Source organism: Cibotium barometz, chromosome 21 (genome assembly GCF_041138505.1).
Source record: "Cibotium barometz isolate CiBa-2024 chromosome 21, ASM4113850v1, whole genome shotgun sequence".
NCBI lineage: Eukaryota > Viridiplantae > Streptophyta > Polypodiopsida > Cyatheales > Cibotiaceae > Cibotium > Cibotium barometz.
In genome coordinates, this window is record NC_141066.1 from 52750024 (window position 1) to 52770343 (window position 20320).

The window sequence follows — 20320 nt, forward strand, 5'->3', positions numbered from 1 at the left end:
TTTTTAAATGTAAAATAACAAGAATTTGAGCATTTGAACATTATACCTTGGGTAAATGAGTTTGAGGGTGCTCTGTAGTGACCATTGGGTAAAAGAAGAAGCCTCTTCCTCTGCAATAACTCCACGAGTTTTGCTCTACTCTTCGCAAGGTAGTACAACCTTTGGTGGCACGTGTGAGAACAACCCCTAGCAATCTACAAATGGCAGGACAATTCAAACTGGGAAATGAGATGGATGGTTGTGGCTAGGGGCGTGGCTAGGGGCCAGTGCTGAAATTTGAAGCCTTCAGAGGGCATCAAAGTCTTTCAAAATTTCTAGATTAGAAATTAGGGTTGCAAAAGAAGGCCACATACGGCCACATAAAGCCACTATTTTGAAAATTTATCAACATTTTAGACAAACACGTCTCCACCGTAAGCAACACGATTTGAACCTAGAATCTTGGAAAATAACACAATCGCGAACTACTGCCAAAATAATACAATTGCCAAAATAATACAATTGCTCTATCCACTGAACTATTGCTGGGTTGACTATGGGCTTCAAATTTAAGTCCTCCATCTACAAGTTTGAAAAGTACGTCCTTAAAAAAAAAAAAAAAAAGGCTAATATGAAGTCGTTCAGCTCTCGTTACACCGCTTATTGAAAGGGCCCTTGTACACACACACACACTTTTTTTTTTGTGGAATTGTACACACACACACACGCACGCGCGCGCGCGCGCACACACACGCACACACAAAAAAGCACACACTCTCAAGCGGCCCTTCCTTGGATCAAGAGAGCAGAAAAAACACACGCACACGCTCAAAGAGAGAAGAATGGAAGGTTTTCTTACGGGTCGGAGCAAGCTGGATAGCCCTGGTGGTGGTGAGTCTGGCTTTGGTATTATTAACCATCATATTTTTGCAAAATTTTTATTTGATTCCGATCTTAAATTTGCTGTGTCCAGAATTTTTTAGAATTCCTCGAATTTGTGTCACTGATGTGACCCACATGACCCACATCGCGCAGCTTACACCCGTAGGGTCTTTCAAACAAGTTATCCTGAAAATAAATAAATAGCATGGAGCTCTCTGTCTGTTTCTTTTTGGGAGTTTAATTACCTGATCTGTACAGCTAGAAAAATTAAGTCGACACAAGGGAGTGGAGAATGGCCCTAGGTCCATTCTTGCAAGCATAATGTGCATTGGAATAGGTCCATACTGTGTTATGCATGCATGTGTAGAGATTCACCCTAGGGCCATTCTTCCATGGACAATTTTGACGTATTTTGCGTGCATATGTAGACATTTGCCCTAGAAAGTTGACACAAGGGAGTGGAGAATGGCCCTAGGGCCATTCTTGTAAGATTAATGAAAATTGGAATGGCCCAAGGCCATTCCACCATGCACAATGTGCTTGAAAGAATGGCCCTAGGGCAATTCTAAAGCATATAATGGATGGTAGAATGGTCATAGGGCCATTCTTTCAAACACATTCTGCAAGTAAATAGCCCTAGAGCTCTAACGCCATTCTACTTGGACAATGTGATTGGAAGAATGGCCTATGGCAATTCTTTCTTTTAAAATCACAGAGAGAAACTTTATGCTTTCTATTAAAAAGAGAGAGAGATAATGATGACGATATCAAGGTCCACGGGAAGCCATATATGACTGATTTTTATCAAGGGTCTTGAGGTTTAAAAAACAGAAGAAAATAATTTCCTTATTGAGACTTCCAATGGGACCAATACAATTGCATTACATTGGTTAGGGACTGATGAGTGTCCATCAAGAGCCCCCGAGGCTTACACAATAAATCCTTATTGAGACATCCACTAGGTTTTTATGGCCAAAAGTCTCGGATGGCGGCTAGCCCTTCCTGTAATCAGCTCATTTGCCAGCATGGAATTCTGGATGAGAGCGCTTCCTTCGACTCTCACCTTGGGTGCCGCCCTTACCTTTTCGAATCCTGCTCCTCTTTGCTTGAGTTGCACCGGTGCGAGCTCTTCAGATATCCAAAGCTTGGTGCCTTTTAGAAGCTTGGACTGCTTGAGGATTTCTAACCTTGCTTCCTTTGAGACGAAGGTGATGATGGCATGTCCCTTGGTACTTGTGTTGTCAATCCCATTGGTCTTGTTTATCTCCCATGTGATTTCTGGTGTTGCCTCAACCATTGCTGCGAATGCTACACCCTTGTTGTCACTAGCTTTTGTAACTTCTTCACTATACTGACTTCTTAGACTTGCACATGTGTACTGATGGATCCTTTCGAAACAAGATGACATTGCAAGATTGTCTCTAAGGGTAAGCATATTTTGTGCGTCTGGAACTCATCTGATGGATGAGGGTTATTGAGCGAGATGACAAGTGGAGTGAATTAGCTACCCCTAGGACATGTAAATGCTAAGTACATGGCTTTTTCCGGCGTAACTCGCAGCGGTGCTCAAGGGACTAGGGCCTTTGACACACTTGTTGATACCATCAATGCATATCAAAACACTTAAACATGGCCACAACCTTAACACATATCCATCATCACTTTGCATAAAACATAAAAGCTGGACAAAATATCCACAAATGCTGAAAATGGATCTTGGACATGTGACACCACATAGAGGCCGGAATGGGCCGACCCCCCCCTTGGAGTATTTTATTACCCAAGGAGAATAATATCATGTACAAGCTTTGAGGGCCTTACTCTCCCCACGGGAGGATTATCCATATACAAATGCCATAACACAGCCCAACACAAGGCAACCAAGCCGGAACATAGGCTATAGAAATGCCGAGCCAACAATATAATCCATATATCTCCGTGTGGGTACTGATTCTTCCCCAAAAACCACGGGTCTTCATGCAATAGAGCTGGTACAGCAAGTACAACTCTCCATTCAGTCGGTACAGTAGGTACAATGGTTGGTACAGCCGGTACAGTGGTTGGTACAGTTGGTACGGTGGTTGGTACAACAGGTACAGCAAGTACAAATGTTGGTACAGCATGTACAATGACTAGTACAACAGGTACAGTGGTTGCTACAGCAAGTACAGAAGCTGGTACAGTCGGTACAATGGGTGGTACTGAAGGCACTCTAGGGTTAGGGTTAGGGTTTACACAGGTTCAAGCAAGCGTGGAAACCAAGATGAGAGAACACAACTTCCAATATGCTTCAATGAATGATAAAAATCAAGTACAATAGCCACATGATAGTGACCCTAAAAGATAAGTGTTCACATGTCCGGCCATAAATGTGCCGGGTGGACCAAAACACTTATAAACTGCATATAAGTGAAACTGAACTAAACTGGGGGAAAAAACCTCCACTAACTGAAGTAAAAAGTGCCCCAGTAATCTACTGATGATCACTAGCACTCCTCTGGGTGCATACACAGCATAAAACCCAACAAACCCCCCTGGAGTGATATGTGATCACTGTACATCATCCACCAAAAGGAAACAAATTCAAAGCATTGCGGAATGCTTCAAATTTCGGACGTGGTAATGCTTTGGTGAAGATGTCTGCCACATTCTGATCTGTAGGACAGTAGATCAGACTGATATCTCTTGCCTGGAGTCTCTCCCGAACAAAATGATAGTGAATCTCAATGTGTTTCGTGCGAGCATGAAACACAGGATTCCTGGCCACAGCAATGGCACTCTGACTATCAGTATAGATAGGTGTAGGCTCCTCCACTGAAATATCCATATCAGTCATGAGACGACGCAGCCAAACACACTCAACAGTAGTAGTGTAGGCTGCTCTGTACTCTGCCTCACAAGACGAAGTGGCCACTGTGGTCTGTTTCTTGCTTAGCCAAGAAATGCATGAAGCGCCAAGGAAGAAACAATTTCCACTAGTGGAATGTCTGGTATCAAAGTCACCAGCCCAATCTGAATCACTGTAAGCATGTAACTGCATGTCACCCCCCTCAGGATAAAGCAAACCAAGAGACGAGGTACCCTGCAAATAACGGAATACACGCTTCACAGCTTGCCAATGTGACAACCGTGGGCTGTGCATGAATCTGCTCAACTGAGAGACTGCATACTGAATATCTGGCCTTGTATTACACAAATAAATGAGGCACCCAACAGCCTGAGCATATGTAGTGGCATCAAAAGGAAACACTGTCATCTTGTAGTGACAGTTTCATCCCAGGCTCCATAGGAGTACTAATAGGCTTGCAATCCTGAAATTTAAACTTCTCCAGAAGTTTAGCAACATAACGTGATTGCAACAACCCAATGCCTCTGTTATCCTGCACAAACTGTATGCCCAAATAGTAATGTACAAGGCCCAAGTCAGACATGTCAAATGTCTGTTGCAGTATCTCCTTAAAAGCTGCAATTTTGTCATCATTTGATCCCATGAGCAAGAGATCATCCACATAAAGACTGATGACCAGCAGATCTGTCTCTTCTTTCTTCACATACAAAGTGGCCTCTGATGGACTGTTCACAAATCCCTGAGTGAGTAGAAAAGCATCTATTTTTGCATACCAAGCTCGTGGAGCTTGTTTCAAACCATACAAGGCCTTTTTCAGCCTGCATACTTTCCCCTCATGACCATGTTCTGCAAATCCCATGGGCTGAAACACACAAACTTCCTCCTCGAGGTCCCCATGTAGGAATGCAGTCTTTATGTCCAACTGGTGAACAACCCAACCACGATGTGCAGCCAATGCAATGACACACCTAAGTGTCGACATACGGGATGTAGGAGCAAATGTCTCCTCATAATCAATGTCCTTCTTCTGTGCATAGCCCTTTGCAACTAGACGGGCTTTGTACCTGTCAATGGATCCATCTGCATGTCTTTTCAACTTGTAGACCCATTTAGTACCAATGGCTTTCTTGCCTTTGGGCAGATCAACCAAATCCCATGTTTGATTCTTTTTAATAGAATCAATCTCATCCTGCATGGCTTTGTTCCAATGCACATTATCTCGTGCATCCACAAATGAATCAGGCTCATCATCATCCTGTAAACTGGCTGCCATAACCAGATTCAAATCCATGATGTGTGCATGCTCATTGGTCCTTGTCTCCCTACGAGTACGACCAGCAAGAGGACCCTCTAAATGGCTGTCCTGTAATGTCCTCAAATACCATCTAGGTATATGTCTGACCTGTGGTGCCTGTTGTCCCATATTTGGTTCAGCTTCTGGCTCATTTGGCTGCTGAATTTCTGCACCACCTACATCATTTGCTGGCTGTCCAGTACCCTCATGAGTTGGATCACCAACTGTGGAATGAAACTCCATGGGTAGTAGACCTTCAAACACATCATTTTCAGCCTGATTTGCCTCATAACCAGCCATGGATATTTCTGATTTTTCATCAAAAATCACATCCCGACTGATGAATATCTTCCTGGATAGTGGGTCATATAACCTGTAGCCCTTGCTCTCATGGCTATACCCAACAAAAATGCATTTTGTGGCTTTATCATCCAGCTTCCTCCTCAACTCTTTGGGTATGTGTGCATATGCAAGACACCCAAAGATACGAAAATGCGATACAGAAGGCTTGCGGCCATGCCAAGCCTCAAAAGGAGTAATAGAAACCAATGCCTTTGTGGGACATCGATTCAAAATATGACAAGCACACATTACTGCTTCCATCCAAAAGATATGTGGTAGTCTTTTGCCTTTAGCATACATCTGGCCATCTCCATGAGTGACCGATTCTTTCTTTCTGCAACCCCATTCTGCTATGGAGTGTAAGGAGTAGTATACTGATGTTTTATACCTCTACTCCCAAGAAAGGAATTCAGCACATATGACATATATTCCCCCCCTCGGTCAGAACGGAGAATCTTCACCTTGCATCCTGACTCTGTCTCAGCAAGTGCTACAAAGGCCAAAAATGCATCATATACCTGTGATTTCTGTGTCAAAGGATAGACCCAGCATATACGAGAGAAGTCATCAATAAATGTTGCAAAATAAAAGCAACCACCTAATGACTTTGTCTGCATGGGACCACAAAGATCACTGTGTATAAGTTGCAACTTTGTAGTTGCTCTATCACGTGGGAAGGAAAACCTGTGCATTTTTCCCAAAATACATCCTTCACAAATGTGATCTGGAGGCTTCTCCATGAGAGGTAGATCTGTAAACATATTATGTCGCTGCATAAGCATAAGACTACCAAAATTTACATGCCCCATGCGAGCATGCCATAACTCCGCATCAACCATAGCTGGAGTAAGAGTGAATGCATGATAAGCAGACTGATCCACTGGCTGAAATGCATCCAACTCATAAAGTCCATGACGTAATGTACCAGTAAGCATCAAGGTCAAGGCATTTGCTTTGTCTCTGACCATGCATTTATCATCATCAAAGTAGACCTGCATTCCACAATGTGCTAAAGAAGAAATGGACAACAAATTCTTCTTTATCCCTGGTACATATAAGGCATCTGTAAGGCGGAGAATGGAGCCATCAATGGCTGTAAGCTGAATCTCCCCAATGCCACAAACTGGATATGAAGCATTGTTGGCACACTGAACAATTTTGCCAACAGGGGCAGGGCCAACATGACTAAACAGATCCCTGCGAGATGTGATATGCTTTGAGGCACCACTATCAAAATACCAAGTACATGCATGCTCTGTCAAACTGAGTGCCTGTGAAGACCAAGAGGCATCATAGCTGCATGTATAAAAACAGTAATCCCTGTCCTCAACAAAAGAAGCAGTCTCTGGAGGAGCTTTAGGAGTATCATTAACTGACATCCCAGCTTCCTTTGCCTTCTCTTTGGCAATCCTCTTCCTACATTCCGTGATGTAGTGACCTGGCTTCTTACAGTAATGACATTTGCCCTTCTTCTTGGGCTGTCCATCACCTTTCTTGGTATTCTATGAAGAACCACCATCACCTGAATTTTGATTTGCACTCTTTGGCTGAGTTTTTCCTTTCCCCTTTTGACCTGTAGTAAATGCTTGTTCAGCATTTGTGTTCATATTCATATTCTTCCTCATTTGCTCCTCTTGTAGTAAGAGAGCAACAAGTTCCTGATACTTGAGGGGTTCAACAGCATTCCTCATGCTGAGGTTCAAAGAGGTATGGAAAGCCAAGTAAGATCTTGGCAAAGAGTGCAAGATGGTGGACACAAGCTGTGTCTCAGGAATAATCTCATCCACATTGATGAGTTGCTCTCTCAAATCCTGCAGCTTGTTTAAGTGGCTAGACATATCATCTCCTTCATTCATTTTCTGATTTTCCAGCTCTCTTTTCAAAAATGAGATCCTAGCCTCATTACGAGCAGCATACATCTGCTCCAAAGTCACCCATGCATTCTGTGAAGAGCCAGCTGAACAGATATGAGGTATAATGGACCTCTGAATTGACAATGCAATGAGTGACAAAGCTTGTGCATCCCTGGCATCCCATGTCTTTTGAGCATTTGTTCTCTGAACAGGTAATGGCTGTCCTGGAGCCTGTACCTGTTGTCCTCGTCCACGAGCACCCCCTTGGGGAGGAGTCTCTGGAGCCAATGGACCTGGACGTGGTTCATCACCACTAACAAAATCCCAAAGACCTTTTGCCACAAGCACATTTTTCAGCATAAAACTCCACAAGGAGTAGTTCGTGCCATCCAATTTGTCTTCCTTAGACAAATATGTGAATACATCACTTTGCTGTTGATTTGCCATTATGCTTTACGCACAATGTTGTACCTGTTTACCAAAAAACCCAATAGCAAAAACCCTGATAACAACTGTACACCACTGAATACAGTTCACCCAAATCTGCCTGCACTCTCAATCCTCTGAATGTGCAGCTCAATGCACCAATGACTGAGTAGAGCAGCAAATGGCGTACACAATGCCAAAATGCCCCAAAAATGCCCAAATTTGCTGCACCCAAACTGTGCAAAAAACCTGTATATTTTCTTGCTAGAAAATCTGCCTGTTGTGCCTGTATATTTTCACAGAGAAAATAAAAATGCCCAATATTCAAAATATGTAATGCTTACCACTTCTGTATTGTGCAGGTACTCAGCAACTCAGTCGAGGTGTTGTACTGTTCATGTACTTTGACTGTACTAATGCAGTCGTGTACTACCAGTTCCACAGTACTGTCCTGGCGCCGTCTTCGAATCAGGTATAGTTTGCGCACAGAAGGTACAGTCGCCAGGTGTGTACAGTCGTCAGATACAGAAGGTGTGTACAGTCAGCAGGCGCACTGGTAATGAAGGCGCACTAGTAATGATGGCTGCGCTTGACTGTACGGTGGCTGCGCTTGACTGTACGGGCAGGTACAGTCACTGAAGGCAATGCAGGCGGCGCACAGGTGTACGGGCTGAAGGCCGACTGAAGGCGACCAGGCACGGGCAGGTACAGTATCTGAAGGCGATGCAGGTACAGTACCCGACTGAAGGCGACCAGGTACTGAGGTTGTAGGCGGCGCTTGCTAATGCGGACGTGTAGCTGATGGCGGCGCACAATGGTGTGTACGTATGCTCTACGGGCAGCAGCAATGCAGAGCTTCAATGCTCTGATACCAATTGAAGGCACTCTAGGGTTAGGGTTAGGGTTTACACAGGTTCAAGCAAGCGTGGAAACCAAGATGAGAGAACACAACTTTCAATATGCTTCAATGAATGATAAAAATCAAGTACAATAGCCACATGATAGTGACCCTAAAAGATAAGTGTTCACATGTCCGGCCATAAATGTGCCGGGTGGACCAAAACACTTATAAACTGCATATAAGTGAAACTGAACTAAACTGGGGGAAAAAACCTCCACTAACTGAAGTAAAAAGTGCCCCAGTAATCTACTGATGATCACTAGCACTCCTCTGGGTGCATACACAGCATAAAACCCAACAGGTACAACAAGTACAAGGATTGGTACAGCCAATACAATGGCTGGTACAACAAGTACAATGGCTAGAAATCATAATAAATGATTAAATACCCTTGCCTTCAGTATTTCTTGGCAATGGAAGCCTCCAAAATAGTCCCCAACAGCCGGTATTCTTCATGGGCAGCCTTCAAGAGAGACAGAAAGAGAGTAGCCATCATTAGGGCACCCTTCAACGGTGGTAGAGGCTAGTGTGCTGCAAGAGAGCCTCTCTTAATGAAGAGAGAGGGTTCCAATTTATAGATTTGGGCCTCCCATGAGCTAAAATGGCAAGAAAAGGCTACAATGACAAGTGGAGAGCCACACAATAGCTGAAGTGACAAGTGTGAGGCCACTTGTCTCACTTTGATCCACTTTCTAACAAGTGTCAGGCCACTTGTCTCACTTTGGTCCACTTTCTTGCCACATGTCTCAATCTAAGAGATGGGTCCTTCCATAAACTTTATCTCTAAAAATATCCCAACTGGTAGACATTCTGTCATAGGCACTTTGCCAACTCTTGGTATTTGCTCAATTCCAGATGTAATGAAGCGAACAGAATTTCCATCGGAGTCGGGCCAAAAATAGCAACTCTCCTAAATTTTAGGAGTGTGGTCCTTTGTATTCTAGGATAATCTCCCATTCCCAAAGCTTGTACTTTTCAAATATTTAGACATCTTGGAGTCCACCAGACTCCTTTCATACTGGGAAATGTCCAGGTTGGTGACATTCTTCCCGACTTCTTAAAAGTTGTCCGCAACTTTAAGCTTCAAGCCATATATTCAAGATATAATCATGTCCCATCAAGTGGGCGAGACGAGACAGTCTCAAAAATCCAATATAATGGAAGAATCCATGTCCCAAAGAAATGAGTGAGACTAAATAAGTCTCCATAATACCAATATCAAAATCATGTCCCAAAATAAATGGGCGAGAATTCCGTGGAAGATATGCTAGACACAGGCACAAGAGCCAATTGTGTCTCAATCACCAATATCAGTGAGATAATCATATGCCAATGAAAATCACCAACCAGATGCTAAGACACTTAAATAAGTGCCATGCACAAGAAACTAGTGCCTCGCACAGAAACATGTGCTATGCACACAAACTGGTGCCATTCAAGAGCACAAACCATGGTGACAGAAAAACTGGTTCTCCATAGTTCTGGCAATCCTTTCTCCCAATCCCAACAGTTCTCATGTTCTCCCATACAATCCCAACTTTGATCAACAAGCATGGTGTGGAAACAATGAAACACTCACTCCACAATCGCAACACGAATCCATGTGTATGGTGGAGTGTTCATTGAATTGCCCTCTCACAATCCCAACATGAATCCACATGCATGGTGAGATGAACAATGAACCTCACATATGAGGTATCCTACCCAGGAAAAGGAGCTTCTTGTTGTTATCCATGCAATGAAAATCTGGAGACACTATTTTTATGTGGGTCGATTTGTTGTCTGCACAGATCACCACTCGTTGAAGTATATTTGTCATCAACCTGACCTAAAGGGTTGGAAGGCCACATGGGTTGACCTCATGCAAGAGTTCAACTTTGAGATCCATTACCGTAAGGGGGCAACCAATCGGGTTGCTGATGCTCTTAGTAGTATCCCCAAGGTCAATGCTATCGCTTTTGCTAAGGTAACGACTGACTTCTATCTATCTCTCAAATTGCGTTGCCAACATGATTCCCATTTTGGTCGAATTCGGCAATTGGTCCAAGTCGGTTGTAGCCCATGAGATCCGAGTATTCCGGACAGTGTGATGAGTGCTACTGAGAGAAAAGTATTTCATTAGAGGTGGATTATTGTTCAATGATGGCAAGGTTTGTGTGTCTAGGGATCTGGACGTCCAAGCTTTGATATTGCATGAGTGCCATGACGCACCTAGTGTGGGGCACTCTAGTATACAAAGAACCTTGGTGTTGGTTGGCTGGCATTTCTATTGGTCATGCATGAAATCCTTTGTTGAGGATTATGTGCGAAAGTGTACCGGTGCGAGTTTTGCAAATCCTTGAGAATGTGGCAAAGTGTCTCGATGGATTTTGTAGATGGATTACCTCGGATTAGTAGGGGCCATGATTCAATCTAGGTCGTTGGTGCCTGAGGAGATTGAATGGTAGGTCATTGTGTAGAGGAGTTTTCGAGATCAAATCTACTTTCAACACATACTCAACCATAAAAAACTTGCAAGTAAGGGTTAGTTTCAATATACATTGTATGTTCAAAGTACCCCAAACATGGCATGTTCAAGCCTTGTGTAAAGGAAATTCTTTCAGGATGAGCGTAAGTGTTGGTTGACCTAATAAATCCCATAACTTGAGGGTCATGGGATTATGTTCTCGTGTTGGATATAGTTGTGTTTGAGCTGTGGTGATTTTATTGGAAAGTTTCAATCCAACCAAAATCCTAGGGATCTTTCAATAAGATATGTTCGAAGTTTCAACTCCTGCAAAGTCTCTTCCTCCCATAATAGCAATTGTACAATGTCTACAGGAGTGTTCAAGAGGTGACTGTTTGCATGGATTCATCAATTGAATACAACGAGTCATGTATCCAAGTTCCACCAAGGACGACATCATACTCAAGGGAATCTAGGATAACATGGAATGTAAATTCCACATCTCCACCAATTGTTTGAGTAGCATAGGTAAAGTAACCGGGAACCTCAATGTTGTCCATTGGCTCCTCTTGCAAGACCATTGTCTGTAGGGATGAGTTTAGGTTGTCCTAAACAATGACACCCAAGTGTCTATTGTCATGATGTTATGACTAGCTAATTAACATGCGTTTGTGCTTAACATCATTGCCTGTAGGGAAGTCTAACCATACCATGATAGAATCTTCAAGAGGAACCATGGATGTTTCAGTTTATGTTTTAGCTTCAGATCTTGTTTCTGTTTCATATTCCCATTCACTTTTGCCCTCTTTTTGCTCTCAGCTTTTTCAAGAGTACCCAATGTGTACAATGGCACACTCGTCCTCTCTGACAATTTTAAATGAGTTCTATTTGAAAACTTGTGAATCCTCACAATCCTAATCTATGGAGCTTTTATGTCTTGGTATAACTCATGTTGAGCCCTTAAAGGTGCAAGTGCTGATGTTATGCTGGCGTCCAGGATCCCAAATTCACTGCACAATTATGGCAACAATTAGTGTTTTCCAAATTGGAAACACGCTTGAGCATGCCACTTTGGATCGTCCCGAGTCGGATGGTGGATGAACCAAACTATGGAGGATATGTTGAGGGCGTATGTCTCCAAGAGACTGTTTGAATGGGAAAAGTATCTTACATAGATTGAGTTTGGTTATAACAATAGTAAGCATGTAGCTATTGGCCCATTTATGCTTATGTATGGGTATCAGCCGAAGTCACCCATTGCCGTAGAACTACGGGGGGTCAAGGTGCAATTATTAGTGGATTTCTTGCAAGATATGCTGAAAGTTGCAAGGGAAAGCGTAGAGAGTGCTCAGGATCGCGCTCAGTATTATGCTAACCAGCGACGCTAGTAGCACTCCTGAAGAGGTATGAAAGACTGACTTCTTGGAGACCTTCCTTGGTTGGAAACAACAGCCTGAAGATGACCTATTCTTGACCTTTAACTCAAGTTCACCTTGTGTTAGCCTCCCTTTGGCTTTCCTGGCCCTTGGAGTACTTCAACACTTGTGAATAATGAGATGATCAAGCCCTTTGCCAAGCCCATGGTTATATAGGGCCTATATATGTTGGTCGGCATGTAGAGAGACTGTTGGCCTGCTTTTATTACTCCATGATTGGATTAAACACCATAAAATAGGCACTTTTCACACATGGCTTCATGGGCTGGCCGACTTGTTGGAATATGCACAGGCGGAAGCATAGACAAAACAAGAGAGAGAAGAGGGAGCAAAGGAGAGAGAGCTTGTGGACAAGATCACCTTTTATAATAGCATGAAGCTTTACAATGGCAATAGTTAGCAAGAAAGTGTCGAACTTGTGCTTGGGATTGGATTACATCAAGTGAATATGTGAGACCCCTTTTATAGTGAAGGGAGTGAGTTGGCCGACTACTCATGACTTCCAAAAAATAGGAGAAATAGCTAAAATACCCAAAATAGGTAAAGCCCATAAATACACTAAGATGCATGTCTAACACTCCCTCTGCAGCTCATAGTGTGCAAGAGTCTGAAGAAGATAAGCTGATGAAGATGCAACCATGGATCCTCCAGTACTGCATGCATATATCGGAATCACCTCGGAGAGAGCACCCGCCAACCTGTTTCCTTGAAACAAAAATGCCACCATGAATAGCAAGGAACTTTGCTTGGCTCGGAATTCCCACACAAGTGTGCAGTGAACTCCAAGAATAAGATCACATCACGTCCCAAAACCCTCAAACAATGAACTTGGAACAGATCCAGTCCATAATCTCTGCTATACCAAAGATGACCATGTCCTGCCAGACTTTTAATGCTTGGAACTCCAACTCACAGTTTCCATGCACCAACAAATAGAGTTGCTACCAGCCCCCTCTCTCGCCCACAAGCCTCCTTTGGCTGGAAGCACATGGGGGGAACTGCATGTATACTAGAGAAGTACACCATCTTGGTCCTCCCGAGCCAGAAGCGCCCTAAGGAGATACAGCCGCCTTCAGTAGTCAGAAACGCAGCCAGCAGAGAACGAGTAGAATCGCAGATGAGGGCAGCCAGGATCCTAAGCAATTGATACCATGTTGGAGTATGCACAGGTGGAAGCATAGACAAAACAAGAGAGAGAAGAGGGAGCAAAGGAGAGAGCTTGTGGACAAGATCACCTTTTATAATAGCATGAAGCTTTACAATGGCAATAGCCAGCAAGAAAGTGTTGAACTTGTGCTTGGGATTGGATTACATCGAGTGAATATGTGAGACCCCTTTCATAGTGAAGAGAGTGAGCTGGTAGAGTGCTCATGACTTCCAAAAAATTGGAGAAATAGCTAAAATACCCAAAATAAGTAAAGCCTATAAATACGTTGAGATGCACAATTCTAACACGACTGGCTCCTACTGCTGGCCGACTGAGGTTGGTTGTTGGCCGACTGTGGCCTGGCCCTCTTTTGGGCTTGCCGACTGAGGTTGAATGTTGGCCGACTGTGGTCTGGCCCTCTTATGGGCTGGCCGACTGATGCGGAAGGGCTTTCATGGGCCCAAACCATGGCCCATGAGCTGCCCAAGTGTAGCCCAAGTGTAGGGCAACATAGACATAGTCCATGGCCCTGCACTTCTTGCTTCTACATGCATTTGTATGGTACCCTAGTGCCCTTTCATTTGGCTGGAAGCCTATCAATGCTCGGAACACCACATCATCATTCCAGAGGGTGACTCAGTTTGGATTAGCATTGCTCCATGTGCAGAACCATGACCATGTAGGGGACTAATACACCTGACCGTGGACGCTTAGAGTGGATCCCTTGCTGACTCGTCCCAGACTAGGGCTCACAAGGGGCCATTTACCACTCTAGGTCCTGCACCTACTGTACATATATGTCCACATGGCATCCAAGTGCGGGAATGCACGTGATAGGTTCTAAAGGGGGGAAGTATGTTATGTCTCAAGGCTAACTAGGGTTAAGACCTTTAGCCTTTAGGTTAGGTTAACCATCGCCTAGGGGTTAGGCATCTTAAGTGGAGATTAGTAGTTTTTATGATACATGTGCTATATTTGACTTATACGAGGCATATATAAGTGACTTTATGAGTCAGTTTGGGGGGATCTCCTTTGACCTAGATACGAGGCCTTGAGACTATTCCGTGCTAATATCCGATGGGTGTGTATTGGTGGTATGGGACGCTAGGGACTTTGCACGTGGAGCCATATCTCTAAGAATATTTCTCTAATGAATGTAGTGATTATCTAAGAGAGCATGGGATAAAGAGGCAAATGCAGATACACCCAACAACAAAATGGGGTTGCAGAAAGGAAACACATGCATGTAGCAGAAGTTGCTTGCGCAATGAGAAAAACGAGAAGGGAATACCTTATTATTTTTGGGTTGAAGTAGTAGCAAACTGTAGTTTACATTATGAATAGAACTCCAGCAGTTCATGGCATGACGCCTAAACAGAAGTTTACCGGCAGAAAACCAGATTTGGCACACTTAAAAGTGTTTGGTTGTATTGCATATGCACATGTGCTAGATGAACTGAGAAGCCAATTTGATCCTAAGGTAGAAAAATGTATCTTTATTGGATATTCCCTTGAGGAGAAAGGTTATAGATGCTATAACCCCACTCGTTGTGAGATGCGAGTGATGAGGGATGGCATTTTTGATGAGATGAGTAGCTAGTATACACTAGTGAAGGATTTCATAGAGGCTAATGTAAACAACACTGTGGCTATAACAAGTGGAGAGCAATAATCACATGTACCTTTATAGGTGACAAAGGTTGCCTCTTGACATCACTTCTTATGTTGCACACATAGATAGCTAGATATTATTGGCATTCCAAACACTCAAGACAATGGCTATCAATGCACCAATCCTTAGGCAACCTAAGGATTGTCATTTTCCATGTTCATGTAGATGGTATTTAAAAAACCCCTTACACTTACACATACTTTTATGAATAAAATGACCCCCTTTTTCTTCATAAACTTATAGTTTTTTAAAATGTGGTTAAAAAACTCCTCCTCTAAATGTAATTATGTAATTTTTTTGAATTAATATACCCCTCCTAATTAACTCACATGCTAGTGAACCCCCCGAGTAATACTAAAGGCCTCCATTCCACCCAAGAGGATTTTCTTACATGATGGCAGGCGCAACACAAGGTATGGACAGGCATCCGATTGGGTACAAAGGTATGGATAGGCATCCGATTGGGTACAAAGACAAACCCAAAGTTCATTTGAGTCAGTGCTAAATTGGATGCTACATTATGGGAGGAGATTCAAGTATTGCTCAAAGAATCTTCTCAAATCCTTCATACTTGTTCAAACCAGAGCTTTTCGATTCACTTCCACCTTGGCTGGGTCTACTGCAATGCCTTCTTGAGATACTATATGGCCAAGTATCATACCTCTCTAGATAGCAAATGCACATTGCACAGGGTTCAGGCTTAGTTTAGAACCTCTGCATTTTAACAAGCATAAGTCACCAGGTGCGTCAAGTGTTGGCATGATTTCCTGAAGACACTAAAGTCATCAATCAACAACCGCATGAAGCTTGTCAAATGCGCTACAAAAATTTCCTGAACCATCCGTTGAAATTTTACCGAAGCATTATCTAACCCGAAGGTCATCACATTAGATACGAAGGCACCCCATTCGATGATCAATATCGTCTTCTCCCGATCCTCCGGCGCCATATGGACCTTATTGTAGGAATTGCATCCATCCAATAATGAATATATTTCATGGGCGGACTACTGCATCCAATAGGGAGTCGGTGAACGGCATAGGGAAGGGGTTTGAGATGGTTGCGGCATTGAGCTTCATATAGTCCACACAGACCCTAAGCTTTTGATTTTTCTTAGGGACAATCACGATCGGAGATAGCCATGTTACCCAATTGATTGGATATATAAATCCGACAGGTAGAAGCTTATCCAGCTCCTCCACCTTTTTGCATAATTTGGGTTTATCCGATATCTTTGTTTTATCAGATTGGAACTGCATCCTTCCTTAGATTGATTCGATGCTGGTAGAATTAGGGGTCAATCCCTTTCATCTCGGTGTAGCTCCATGCAAATACATCAGCCATAGGGACAATACTAACCCAACCTGAGGGAAAGGTTGATTTCTCAGTGTATTTTAATGTATGAAGTTCTCGGACAGCGAGAAGGCCTATACCACCATAGAGTGAGAGGCTTTGGGGATGGTCTCCAGTGTCCAAAAATTTAGGCAGTACTTGCTGGGAAACTTTTTCTTGTGCTATGTTGATCACTAGGCCTTATTGTACATAATCAACAAAGTGGTGATCCAAGGAAGGTTACTCAGATGGATGATGCTACTATAACAATTCGACTTCAAGATCATCCATAAGCTCGAGAAAACACATTGTGAAGCTGATTACCTCTCGAGGTCGTTCGGAACAAAGATCGATGAAGGGCAAGTGAAGGATCAATTTCCAAATGTGGAGCTATTCTTGGCCTCGACGTTAGAACCAATGGCAAGAAGTCATGGACTACTTGGCCACATGAGAGATGCTAGAGGAACTAACTCTGAATCGTGAAATGGCTTTCATTGAAATAATCAAGCAAACCGTCACATCATTTACTCATGGAGTATCTCTCTTCATTTGTGCGTTTGACTCTCTCTCTCTCTCTCCCCCCCCCTCTGCTCGCTACCCCTCTGCTTGTTTTACACCCCCCCCCCCCTTTTTGCTGCATCTCCTGCACACGCAGCCCCGCCATTGCCCTACTGCTGAATCTTTTCTCTACATGGCTTGACCCCCCTCCTGCTGCTGTTTCGCGTTGCGCACAGGTGTCATGGATTAAATTCAAGTCCATTGGCTGAAGAAGATGGTCGACTCTTCCGTTACCGCAATCATAAACCGCCTCTCCAAACTCGAGAAGGGATTTGACAAAATCCAAGAGCACGAAGAGAGAACATCCAGGCAAGAGGTTGAGATTTCAGCCCTGAAGGAGGAACTAGTGGAGGCCAAATTGCATGCTAAAAGTCAAGCGGCTGAAATCTCAGCCCTCAAAAAGGCGTTGGAAGCCACTTCACAAGGCAAGCTTGAGGATGGAAAATTTCAGCCCTCCTTGATTGAAGAGCTGAATACCATAAAGGAACAAATGAGGATCATTCGAGAGGAGGAGGAGCAACATAAAGAGAAGACATCTTCATGGGTGGAGGTGATCACAGAGACACAAAAGAAGATGGACAAGGCGGAGAAATGGATCGAGGTCGCCAAGAAAGGGAAAGGTAAAGAATCGCCACCCATCCCCACTCCCACCATCATCAACATGACCCTTGAAGAGGAGCAAAGGAGGAAGACTGTCACCAGCTTGGACATTTCCCAGTATGAAAGGAGTCTGGTGGACTCTAGGATGTCTAAATATTTGGAAAGTACAAGCTTTGGGAATGGGGGATTATCCTAGAATACAAAGGACCACACTCCTAAAATTTAGGAGAGTTGCTATTTTTGGCCCGACTCCGATGAAATTCTGTTCGCGTCATTACATCTGGAATTGAGCAGATACCAAGAGTTGTCAAAGTGCCTATGACAGAATGTCTACCAGTTGGGATATTTTTAGAGATAAATTTTATGGGAGAACCCATGTCTTAGATTGGGACATGTGGCAAGAAAGTGGACCAAAGTGAGACAAGTGGCTTGACACTTGCTAGAAAATGGATCAAAGTGAGACAAGTGGCCTCACACTTGTCACTTCAGCTATTGTGTGGCTGTCCACTTGTCATTGTAGCCTTCTCTTGCCATTTTAGCTCATGGGAGGCCCAAATCTATAAATTGGAGCGCTCTCTCTTCATTAATGGAGGCTCTCTTGCTGCACACTAGCCTTTACCACCGTTACAGGCTGCCCTAATGATGGCTACTCTCTTTCTCTCTCTCTTGAAGGCTGCCCATGAAGAATACCGGCTGTTGGGGACTGTTTTGAAGGCTTCTATCGCGAAGAAATACTGAAGGCAAGGGTATTTAATCATTTATTATGATTTCTAGCCATTGTACTTGTTGTAGCTTTTGTACTTGCTGTACCAGCCACCGTACCGGATGTACCAGCCTTTGTACCTGTTGTACCAGCCATTGTACAGGTTGTACCAGTCCTTGTACTTGTACTTATTGTACCACCCATTGCACCGGTTGTACCAACTTCTATACTTGTTGTACCAGCCATTGTACTTGCTGTACTAGTCATTGTACATCCATTACCAGCATTTGTACTTGCTGTATTGGCTGTACCAGCCATCGTACCGGTTGTACCAACCACTGTACTTGCTGTACCAGCCATTGTACTTACTGTACCGGCTGAATGGAGAGTTGTACCTGTTGTACCGGCTGAATGGAGAGTTGTACTTGTTGTACTTGCTGAATGGAGACCCATGGCTTTTTGGGGAAGAATCAGTCCCCACACGGAGGTATATGGATTTTGTTGTTGGCTCGGCATTTCTACAGCCTATGTTCCAGCTTGGTTGCCTTGTGTTGGGCTGTGTTATTGCATTTGTATATGGATAATCGCATCTCCCGTGGGGAGAGTAAGGCCCTCAAAGCTTGTACATGATATTATTCTCCTTGGGTAATAAAATACTCCAAGGGGGGGGGGGGGTCGGCCCATTCCGGCGTCTATGCGGTGTCACACGTGCAAGGTCCATTTTCAGCATTTGTGGATTTTTTGTCCAGCTTTATGTTTTATGCAAAGTTATGATGGATATGTGTTAAGGTTGTGGCCATGTTTAAATGTTTTATTATGCATTGATGGTATCAACAAGTATGTCAAAGGCCCTAGTCCCCCGGGCACCCGTCGCGAGTCTCATTGGTATCAGAGCATAGGCTTCCTTCTATCAAGAAGGAAGAAAAAAGATCTCAAGTGGGGATCACACTTATCATCATTGCTGTTAAGCATGGCCAGCCGCTCCATAGCTTATGAAGCAAGAGCATGAGTAGTAGACAGCTTGTTGATCTAAGGATTTATGAATTCATAAAATTTTATCTTGGAAGTATGGAGTTGGCTTTATGTGCACACGTTTAGCACTCTTTCCATTTGGATATTGTGGATTATATTATCAAGCTTATAGGCAACCTATATGGAGATATATCTCAGGATATCTGAAGGATATGGTGACGAGATATTTCTTTTGGCTTCATGACCTAAGTATACTTTGAGTTTGCAAAGTTGGTGATTTTGGCTATTTACTATGAACTGTTTTTGATGTTCACTAACCCTTGTATAGCCATGCAAGGAGAAAGGTGGTGTTGTTTGCCTTGAGATGGTTTCAGGGAAACATATGGTTTCAGGGAAACATTGTTTATGGCTCCCTTTACTGGGATGGATTACATCTATGGAGATTTCTTTCTTGGACAAGATTATGGACGAATCTGTCCCAGTTTATAGAGAAGAAATATTTGGGTATCTCATGGATATAATGCTTTTATGGATAAAAGTCCACCTCTACTCCAAGGTGTGTGGTTAGCACGGAGTATGTGGTAAGAGTTATGGTATACAAGGATTATGGTATACAGGTCTATGGATTCCTGGACTTCTTTTCTAGGGATTTGGATCTATCCTCAGGTTTATGGATTATTCTTTATGGCTCCCTTTATTTGGGATGCATTGGACTTATGAAACTCATTGTTCACATACCCTGTGTAGTGTTCTCTTGTCCTACGTGCTCTCTTGAAGATTGTTTCTACCATGTGTGGGTGGAACAATAGAGAGCATATGGAAGGGAACATGGGCACTTCAGAGGGTAGTGCTGAGCACAACATGCCGTGTGTAGTGTTCTCTTGTCCTACGTGCTCTCTTGAAGATTGTTTCTACCATATCTGGGTGGA

At 43.4% G+C, this 20320-nt stretch overlaps 1 protein-coding gene across 1 annotated transcript in view; it reads left to right on the forward strand.

Annotated features, from left to right (window-relative positions):
* The first annotated feature begins 624 nt into the window (after positions 1 to 624).
* Positions 625 to 20320, forward strand: part of LOC147627356 (phosphoinositide phosphatase SAC8-like) — a 118131-nt gene continuing 98435 nt past the window's right edge. Inside the window, exon 1 of the mRNA XM_086815992.1 lies at positions 625 to 870. Coding sequence (XP_086672118.1) covers positions 822 to 870 — 49 coding nt within the window. The 5' untranslated portion in view covers positions 625 to 821. The remainder of the gene's footprint in view (positions 871 to 20320) is intronic.